This window comes from Pagrus pagrus (genome assembly GCF_965226575.1).
Source record: "Pagrus pagrus genome assembly, chromosome: 24".
Taxonomy (NCBI): Eukaryota; Metazoa; Chordata; class Actinopteri; order Spariformes; family Sparidae; genus Pagrus; species Pagrus pagrus.
Window position 1 is genome coordinate 270001 of NC_140206.1, and position 10507 is coordinate 280507.

Sequence of the window (10507 nt, forward strand, 5' to 3'; positions counted from 1 at the left end):
TCAAGGCTCAGTACTCTGACCGCTTCTGTTTTCACTATACACCAGATCTAGTGGTGCAACGGATCATCATTGATCCGTGATCCGTTCAGATCAATATCTTCGGTCCGGCACACACGTGATCCGCGGATTGATTTATGAAAAAAAAAAGTTGTGCGCATGTTCAATCCACACACTTGTTAAGTGCAGCGTGGTCATGGCGAGCGGAGGAACGGAGGAGCTTGAACGCCCCGCGTCATTTAAATCCCCTGTATGGGAGCATTTTGGCTTCCCTGTCAAATATAATGATGAAGGAAAGAGGTCAGGGCCGTAGCCACCATTGAGGACACCGAGGTCATGTCCTTGGTACTTTTTCCTTAAGTTTCGTTTCATTAAAACCGAAAGTAAACACGGTCGCGACGTGACTGCAGGTCTATTTTTAGAACGGCAATTAAATGAATCAGAGCAAAGATGCAACGTAGTGGTAAGAGGCTGCATCAACCCAAGTTATCATTTGTTGCAGCAAGAAAGGCAGAGGATGATCAGGCAAAGAGGAGCAAAGGTGAGAATTGTAATAAGCTAAGAGAATGAGAAAAATAGTGACCGAGCCTACAGATGCAACAGATAGCCAATAGAGATGCTAAACTGTAACCTACTGTAAATGTAACCTAGGCTGAAAAATGAAAGGACATGCAATGAATCAGAATATTTTAAGGCCATGTTCAGTCACAGTATGAATTATCCATCAATAATATTATTTGGATGTTTGGATGGATAAGTAATAATGTGACTAAACATGGCATTAAAATATTAGGTCAAATTATAGTAATCATGACTCAGTAGTACACTTAGACTTTTCATTTTAAAAATTCAATAGAGGATGAGACAGGAGAGAGAGATGAAGAGGTTGAAGGGACAGAGACAGGAGGACAGGAGAGAGAATTACATAATAAACGAAAGACAAAGTTATGTTTATTTTTCTTTTTTTTTTGCTGATCGGAAAAATGATCCGATCCGTGACTCTGATCCGAGAAACGATCCGAACCGTGAGTTCTTTGATCCGTTGCACCCCTAACCAGATCACTAGGTTCTGCAATCACATCACATGGATTCTCTTACCACTGTTATGCTGACGACACCCAGCTGTTCCTCTCCTTTCGCAGCAGCGTGAGCACTTCGCTCTACTACATCAGCTGTCCGACTGGTACCGCCATCGCTAAGAGCAAACAAAGGTCGCTCAGCGAAGTCACCACTCTTCTCTGCTCTGGCAGGACAGTTGTCCAACCAACGTCAGGACAGCAGAGTCACTTGCCATCTTCTGCAGAAGACTCAAGACTCACTTCTTCAGACTTCACCTCGACCCCACATAGCATGACTCCCTCCCCCGCAAAAAAAAGAAGAAAAAAAAGCACTTGTATGTTCTGACCCTCAGCACTTACATCACAGCACTTATGTACTTAAAGGATAAGTACCGTTTTTTACAACCTGGACCTTATTTCTGGCAAAAGATATGGTCATTTACTCACCCAGATAACTTTGGTGTCATTCGGCGTCGTTCGGACGAAATTAGATCCAGTGTAGCGGCAATATATCCATATAATGGGAGTAACGGGGCATCGACACACAGCCTCTATATAACACATTATCTGCCACGAAACTAGTTCATTTCATCAATATTTGGTTATGAAATGCTAGCGCTATTAGCCTCTGAGTCCGGGCTCGTCTATTGTCAACATCCGGGGTCTGTAGGCTGATCTACTACCTCTGACCTGGAAGATGTCGTCTCTGAGCTGCGCGCGCACCCGCGACAGCGCGCCTTGTTTACCTGTAGCTGCTACTGCTAGTTTGACCCCGGATGTTGATAACGGACGAGCCCGGACTCAGAGGCTAATAGCGCTAGCATATCGTAACAAAATATTGATGAAATGAACTAGTTTCGTGGCAGATAATGCGTTATATAGAGGCTGTGTGTCGCTGCCCCGTCTCTCCCATTATATGGATATATCGCCGCTACACTGGATCTAATTTCGTCCGAACGACGCCGAATGACACCAAAGTTATCTGGGTGAGTAAATGACCATATCTTTTGCCAGAAATAAGGTCCAGGTTGTAAAAAACGGTACTTATCCTTTAAGGTATCTTGATAAATAGCAGCTACTTTGCTCTGTTGAGGGCTTGAAATTGGTTTCTACTTTTTCTTTTCTACTTTATCGATGGTGAAATGTTGTGGTTTCTTTCTTGTGACAAATGTACTTATTGTAAGTCACTTTGGACAAAAGCGTCTGCTAGATCCCTTAAATGTGAGCTAATCATCAGTGATTTCAGTTTTTAACACATCCACTGTTTGTTTCTCTCCACAGAGCGCTTCTTCCACTCTGAGCCCAAACAGTTCAGGACCGTCTGGAAGAGGTGAGGAAAACAAGAACCGTATATTGAGGGGGGGGCAACCGCCATTCCGACATTAGGCCCTAATTGTCAGAATGGCAACACTTAAACCTTTAATTAAATGTCCCATCATTCCGACCATTTTTGCCTCCTAAGGTCGGAATGGTGGTACTTTTTTAAACGTGTTGCCATTCCGACAAATCTTTGAAAAGCCTATCCTTCATCCCCAGCACCGCGGACTGCGCCGACTAAGTGACTGTGAGCTCTGATTCCAACTTCGAGGTTCTATAGCTCTATGAACACAAATGCTGTTGCAGTGTACATCTGGTACATGTGGCATCTCCTCCTTCGGATGGCGAGACTTTGTGTTTGTTTATTTATTAAGCTTCCACTGACTGTATCACATCTGTACACATGTCTTAAAACATGAAAAAAAAGAAAACACACACGCGAGCGCATACACACACACACACCCCCTAACCACCACTACTCGGAGCAATGCACATTTCCTTATGGAAACTAAAGCCTTATTGGAATGGCGGGACGAAACTTTGTCGGAATGGTGACATGTCTGAATAGTACAATGTTGGAATAGCGGTATGTTGGAATGGCGGTATGTTGAAATGGCGGTATGTTGGAATGGCGGTATGTCAGAATGGCAGCATGTAACCATATTGAGACTAAACCATTAGCATGGAGGCTAACAGGACTCAACATGATTAATGCTAAAGTGTTAGCACAGTGTTCTACATTGTTACCACAAGGTCAAAAAATAATCAAAATAATGAATATAAATCAATGCTAATTTCTTAGCATGGGGTGAGCTAACAGATAATTTGTTATTAGTTAGCACAGACCTGCTGTCTTTCATTGTAGTATATGCTAAAGAGTTGGCATGGAGCAGGTTACATGCAGCTATTCCGACATGCCGCTATTTAGACAGTGACCTCTAATTGTCGGAATAGCGGCATTAAAGTTATTTTTCAAGCGTCCCACTATTTCAACATTGTTTTTTGTCATTGTCGGAGACATGTTGGAATAGCGGCATGTCTAAATAGAGACATGTCGGAATAGCGGCATGTCGGAATAGCGGGCGGACCCCATGGAGCACACTGTTACTCAGCTATGCTAGTATCTGAAAATTGTGTAATTTAAAAATGTTAGCATGTTAGCATGAAGTCTACTGTGTTGCTCTGATCCTCCTGTAGTCCCCCATCAGTCTGTCTATGTTGATGTGGATCAGGTTGAACCAGCTGCCCTACAAGACCGAGGACCTGGTCCAGAAGATGTTGAATGGGGTCCCTGCAGACCGGATCTCAGCACAGGACTCCCTGCAGCACCCGTACTTCAGCACGCTGCCTCCTCCTGTCATGCACATCAGAGACAGTAAGAACTTCACATGCTAACAGGATAGCATGCTAACAGAGAAGCTTCTACATTTCCTGTGTACCATATTTGGGATGTGAGGTCCTCCAAACCCTCTTCTTCTTCTTCTTGTTATTAGCGGTGTCAATTTTCAAGGTGCCAGGTGTTTGTCTGGAGACGGAGGTCAGAGACGTCTTCAACCCCAGACGGAGAGTCAAACACTCCCTGCTGCCCAGCGCCAAGTGCTGGTGAACAAACGCTCAAGCAACCGACATCAGACCACCTTGAGCCTGACGAGACAACCGGAGGCACGAAGAAACCCACAAACCAACTTCCTTCAGCCTGAAGAGTCCACTGGATTTTTGTCCAAATAAAGAGCAGATAGCCTGCTAGCGTGAAGCTAAAGTGTCAAGCTAAAGATTGAAGCTAAAGTTTGAAGCTGGCTGATGAAGCTAGCTGCTGGTGTTTGATGTAAATCTAATTTAACGTCTGTTTTTGTGGATGTGAATATAAAATGTCTCCTTCAGGTCCCCTGTTAGCATTCGTTAGCAGTGTTGTGGCAGATTTAATTATGTTGATGAATAATTAATGTTTATTAGCTGTGAAGCTCCCTGAAAACCAATCAGAGCTGAGTGTCGTCGTCTGCTGCAGCTCTGTGTCGACTGTTGATCAATACACACGATCCGTTCGATCAGTTTGATCTTTAAACCTCTCCTGTTTTCATCTGATTTATACACACAGAATGCAGCTAGCTAACGCTAGCTAATGCTAAGTGACGTAGCATCTCTCCTCAGTGGCTCCTGATTGGTTCTTTGTTGTTTATCATGAGAATAAATGAAGGTGAGAAACGTTCGTCACGATTATTGATCAAACTTCATTTATTGATGGAGAGACTGATCAGCTGATCATAAACATGTAAACAACGAGACTGTCGCTCCATGACAAAAACAACATGTTTATTAATGTTATTGATAGTTCAATCAATAATGATCAGGTAAACAAACAAACAAACAAACACTGTAAAAAATAAATACAATGAAAAAATCAACTGAAAAACACGTTTAATTTTTTTCAGTCTTCTTGACGAACACTAAAAAAACAAACCACAAAACTGACATCAGCTGGACTTTTTACGCACACACACACACACACACACACACATCTCCATCCAATGGTTGAATGAGCTTGTTAAAGTCTTAGCTGTCCTGAGAGGAGACGCTACAGGTGAGACAGTACAGGTGAGATGCTACAGGTGAGACGCTACAGGTAAGACAGTACAGGTGAGATGCTACAGGTGAGATGCTACAGGTGAGACAGTACAGGTGAGATGCTACAGGTGAGACAGTACAGGTGAGATGCTACAGGTGAGACACTAACAGGCAGAAGCTAACAGACAGACGCTAACAAACAGAAGCTAATAGCTAGCTCTACTTCCTGGTTTAATGCTATCCTGGTATATTAAATTATATTAAATTATATTTTAATATATTTAATTAGATTTTAATATGTTGTATCTTATTGAGCTTCTTGCCTTCGTTTCATTGGACACCGTGTCGCCACATCTGGATGCAGCTGTGAGGAAACACAATCATCTCTTTGTTTCAAAGTTCGTTCTGATTTCACAAATTTACTAAATTTAGCGTCCGTCCGTCTTTTTGTTTGTTTGTTGAATTAATTCCTTCAGAAACTTTTGATGAACATGCGACTTCAGAAACTCGCCAACAAAACAAAACTTCTTAAAAACAAAGCGGTCGAGTTGTTTTGACGAAGTTCATGAATAATGGATCAATCAGTGATTGTGTGAGTGTTTGATTGACAGGACCGTCAGACGTGGTTTTGATTGATCGGCGAGATAAAAGATGTTTGTGAATATTTAACTGTGTTTGTTTTCAGGCGGACGTCTGATTGCGTTTGATGAGAGAAAATTCATTCACGACACTCGAAACAAATATCATCATAAATAAATCACGATGCTCAGCAGCCTTTGATATTCGGCCCCGAAGAGTCGCAGCAGCACAACTGATGATCGTGTTCACTTCAGTCGAGTCAACGTTCACCAGACCGTCGCGCTAATATAAAGAAAAGACGGTTATATTAAATTATTCTGCTCTGCGAAGCTAAAACTTCAACAAAAACAAAGAATTTTCATGAAAACTCAGTGTTCAAACCCAAAACGTGGCGGCCAATCACACAGCACGGAGCTAGCCTATCAAATGACAGCTACCAGCTAGCGTTAGCTAAAGCTGTACAGTTTGTTATGACACAGAAACCTCCTGCTGATGCTAACGTAATGAGCTCAGCAGCATAGCATTAACTGCCATGTTGACAAAGATCCATTTAAATATCATTAATGTGATACTTTGATTCATTAGACGAACTGTAAACAATCAAAACTATTAGAAAAACAACAGAGAAGGAAGTTTTGTTTGTTTTGTTTGTGTAAATATTGATTGTTGTTGTTTTTTAATGCTGTTGTGTGAAGTTTAATAGAATGAAATATGAACCACGTCAGTCTGTGCAGCGCGACTCCGTTAAATCCAGAGATTTTTGAATGAAGTCTGGTGTGTGAGACACACACACACACACACACAGTGCTGACCTGTCACTGACCTCCACAGGGATTCTGGGAAGTGAAGTGACTCATTAATGTTAATTAATATATTTAGTACGTTAGTCGTGTTGAGCTCTGATGAAGATGATGTGATGATGGAGATCCAGAACAGCGACAGTAAGGTGAACGTGTGTCATTGATCAGCTGATCAGGAGACCAGAACCACCAGCTGAGTGCTTCCATGTGTTGGTTCCATCATGTGAGCTTCATTTAGACCGACAGACTGAGTGTATGGCAACACCTCAGCTGACACCGGCGCCGTCACTGAGCCCAAATGTAATAAAGCTCTGATTGAATGAGTCTGATGAGATCCACATGATGTTTACTGCTCCAGTCTGTGACCAGAACCATGAACAGAACCATTATGAGAATCTTTATAACAAGGTTTATAAAGTATATAATGTGGTCCTGAGGCAAAACTAGGTCAAAAAATCTAGTGGTGCCGGTTGAACTGGGTCTGAACTGGTGTTTAAAGGCTAAAAACTGTCTCCCCGGACTGGTCCAAGCTGGACCCGCCCCCTCAAGAGCCCGTCTTTGTCCTCTTTCTACCCTCCTGTCTTCTTCTTCTTCTTCTTCTCTGCTCTGACCTGTGGGCGGAGCTCCTTTGTCCCCACGCTCCCAGAGTGCATCTGGGCCCCTCCAGGCAGCTTGTCATGTTAATGTGTATGAATGGGATGTTAATATCACCCCCGCCCCCACAACACCAGACACAAACCCACACAGGCAACACAACACCAGACACAAACCCACACAGGCAACACAACACCAGACACAAACCAACACAGGCAACACGACAGCAGACACAAACCAAGACAGGCAACACAACACAAGACACAAACCAACACAGGCAACACAACACAAGACACAAACCAACACGGGCAACATAACACCAGACACAAACCCACACGGGCAACATAACACCAGACACAAACCAACACAGGCAACACAACAACAGACACAAACCCACACAGGCAACACAACACCAGACACAAACCAACACAGGCAACACAACACCAGACACAAACCAACAAAGGCAACACAACACCAGACACAAACCCACACAGGCAACACGACATGACTTTGTGCTAAGCTAGCTAAATAAGTTAGCTTGCGAGCTAACAGATGTTAATCAGTCTGTGTCCTAGTCTGTGGCTTTGAGTTTAAATGATTTAAAAAATTTGTGTCTGTGTGGTTGTTTTGTGTCTCTGTAGTTGTTTTGTGTCTCTGTGGTTGTTTTGAAACATGTTTTGTTTCCTCTGCTTTCATCTCTTTACTTTCAGGGTCTTCGTCCTGCTCATTGATCTTCCCTTCCTTTACTTTTTGCCTCCGTCTCTTCTTCACATCATGTTCCTGTTATTGGATCATGTGGAGGTGAACAGTAGAAGAAGAGTGACGGAGGCACCACGAGGCGTTCAGCTCTTTTATTGTGAAGAGCTCGGGCCTTAAAAGGCGTCATGGTGCCGGCGGTGTTTGAGTTAACTCTGCCGTGTGTTTACACTCTTCTCTTGTCTCAGCGCTGAGGAACGAATAAATAACAGAGATTCAGTCTGTGGAAAACGCTCAGAGTGAGACTCACAGGAGCGTTTCACAAAACGTCTCTGGTGGTCACATCTAAAACAGGAAGTTGTTTTTTAGCTTGAAGGCTCGTTTCATCTTCCCTGATAGTTCTGGTTCTTACGTCCATCGTTACAGATTCAGATTCTTCATGTCTCCATGTTTTTCTGTCTTCTTCATCATGCTTTGACGTGTCCGTCTCTGCTGGTTCTACGTCTTTCCTCAGCCGTGTTTGTGGTTATCTTGATATTTTCATTTTTTTGTTTTTGTTTTCGCCGCTCCCGTCCTGATCTGTGATGATGAAGATGTAATGGGAGCGCCTGACCTCCCTCTGACCTCTGGGGTGTGGTGGATCTGCTCCTGGATCAGATTTATAATCAGTGAGGAGTCACCGTGAGCTCAGATAAAAGTTTGTGCCAACAGCTGATGGAGACGAGATACAAAATACGTTCATCATCAACACAAAGTTTATCTTTTCAGCTCTGGAGAAGAAAAGACTATTCAGCTCAGATCTGCCTCCAGACGCTGCTCTCCACAACCTGTTCACCATCTTTGGACTCGGAGGTTACACAGGAGCAAGACCTGCAGACTGAACCGCTACTACCACTACCACTACTACTACCACTACTACTACTTCTACTTCTACTTCTACTTCTACCACTACCACTACTACCACCACCACCACCACCACCACCACTACCACTACTACTACCACTACTACTACTACTACTTCTACCACTACCACTACCACTACTACCACCACCACCACCACCACTACCACTACCACTACTACTACTTCTACCACTACCACTACTACTACCACTACTACTACCACTACCACTACTACTACTACTACTACCACTACCACTACCACTACTACTACCACTACTACTACCACTACTACTACTACTACTTCTACCACTACCACTACTACTACTTCTACCACTACCACTACTCTACCACTACTACTTCTACTTCTACCACTACCACTACCACTACTACTACCACTACTTCTACCACTACTACTACTACTACTACCACTACTAGGCTACATATTTGTACCCAATATGTACTCAAGGTGGAAGTATAATGGTCCCTGTCAGTGTGTTGTTGTTGTTGTTATTTTGTTATATTACTACTATTGTTATACTACATTATTAACCCGTTACTCACTGTTTTGGATCATACTATGGAAACACATTTATTTAACTATTGTACACTACAATAGATGCATTGTTGGGGAGATACGTTGATAATATTGATCATACTGTGACCAAACAGTTCAAAGTTAAATAAATGTAGCAGTGAAGTAACATCTTAATGCTAAAGTCAGGTTCAGTGCTTTAAATTATATTTAGTAAATGATTGTTTATAGTTTGTTTTCATAATAAAGCTTTTAAAATGTATTAATGTTGAGACTTAATGAGCCTTTACTGTCAAACCCTGTGTGATGTAATCTGATTACCCAATGGTTTTATGCTACTATGTAGTTTTATTAAACTTTACCAGTATTCAGCGAAGAGTCCATGGAGCAGGATTATTGTGTTGAATGAATTTATTTCAAAACAAAAATTAAAACAACATAAAAAACATTCAACAAATTCTCTAATTTATTTACAATCATCAACACTGTTGTTGTTGTTGTTGTTGTTGTTTACTAACAATTAATGCTACATTTCCATCCTGTTTACTGTGTTGTGTATGTTCAAAGTGTAAGACTTGACATATTTAGCAGTAGTACGCAATATCTCAGAGGGATACTTTATCTCAGAGGAGTACTTTATCTCAGAGGGGTACTTTATCTCAGAGCAGTACTTTATCTCAGAGGGGTACTTTATCTCAGAGGAGTACTTTATCTCAGAGGGGTACTTTATCTCAGAGCAGTACTTTATCTCAGAGGAGTACTTTATCTCAGAGCAGTACTTTATCTCAGAGGGGTACTTTATCTCAGAGGAGTACTTTATCTCAGAGGGGTACTTTATCTCAGAGCAGTACTTTATCTCAGAGGAGTACTTTATCTCAGAGCAGTACTTTATCTCAGAGGAGTACTTTATCTCAGAGCAGTACTTTATCTCAGAGGGGTACTTTATCTCAGAGCAGTACTTTATCTCAGAGGAGTACTTTATCTCAGAGGGGTACTTTATCTCAGAGGGGTACTTTATCTCAGAGCAGTACTTTATCTCAGAGGAGTACTTTATCTCAGAGCAGTACTTTATCTCAGAGGGGTACTTTATCTCAGAGCAGTACTTTATCTCAGAGGAGTACTTTAACTCAGAGGGGTACTTTATCTCAGAGCAGTACTTTATCTCAGCTGAACATGAACATGAGTTGTACCATGAGGAATATTTACTGTGCAACGCCCCGCCCCTTTAACCTCCCCGACCAATCAGCATCGACAAGTGAGGAAACAGAACGTTTGATTGGAGGAGAGGAGCGGAGCAGGGTTTCAAGGCACCCCTCCTGTGAGGCGGGAGGAGGAGGAGGAGGAGGAGGAGGAGAACTGGGAGGGGCGCCTCGAAACTGGCCGGCAGAGAGTGTCTGTGAGGAGAAGACAGACAGAGAGGAGGACAGAGAGAGAGACAGAGAGACAGACAGAGACAGACAGAATGAGAGAGA

General features: G+C 42.6%; 1 protein-coding gene across 4 annotated transcripts in view; it reads left to right on the plus strand.

Annotated features, from left to right (window-relative positions):
- Positions 1-4575, plus strand: part of cdk15 (cyclin-dependent kinase 15) — a gene marked incomplete at its 5' end in the record, with an annotated part of 10428 nt that extends 5853 nt beyond the window's left edge. For 2 of the 4 annotated variants that reach the window (XM_084347099.1, XM_084347100.1), the window contains 3 exons: positions 2337-2385; positions 3605-3747; positions 3866-4575. In XM_084347099.1, the coding sequence (XP_084203225.1) occupies positions 2337-2385; positions 3605-3747; positions 3866-3978 (305 nt within the window). In that variant the 3' untranslated portion in view covers positions 3979-4575. Of the gene's footprint in view, positions 1-2336; positions 2386-3569; positions 3748-3865 lie in introns of those variants that run through there. The other 2 variants (XM_084347101.1, XM_084347102.1) reach the window with 1 other exon arrangement.
- Between the last annotated feature and the right edge of the window lie 5932 nt (positions 4576-10507).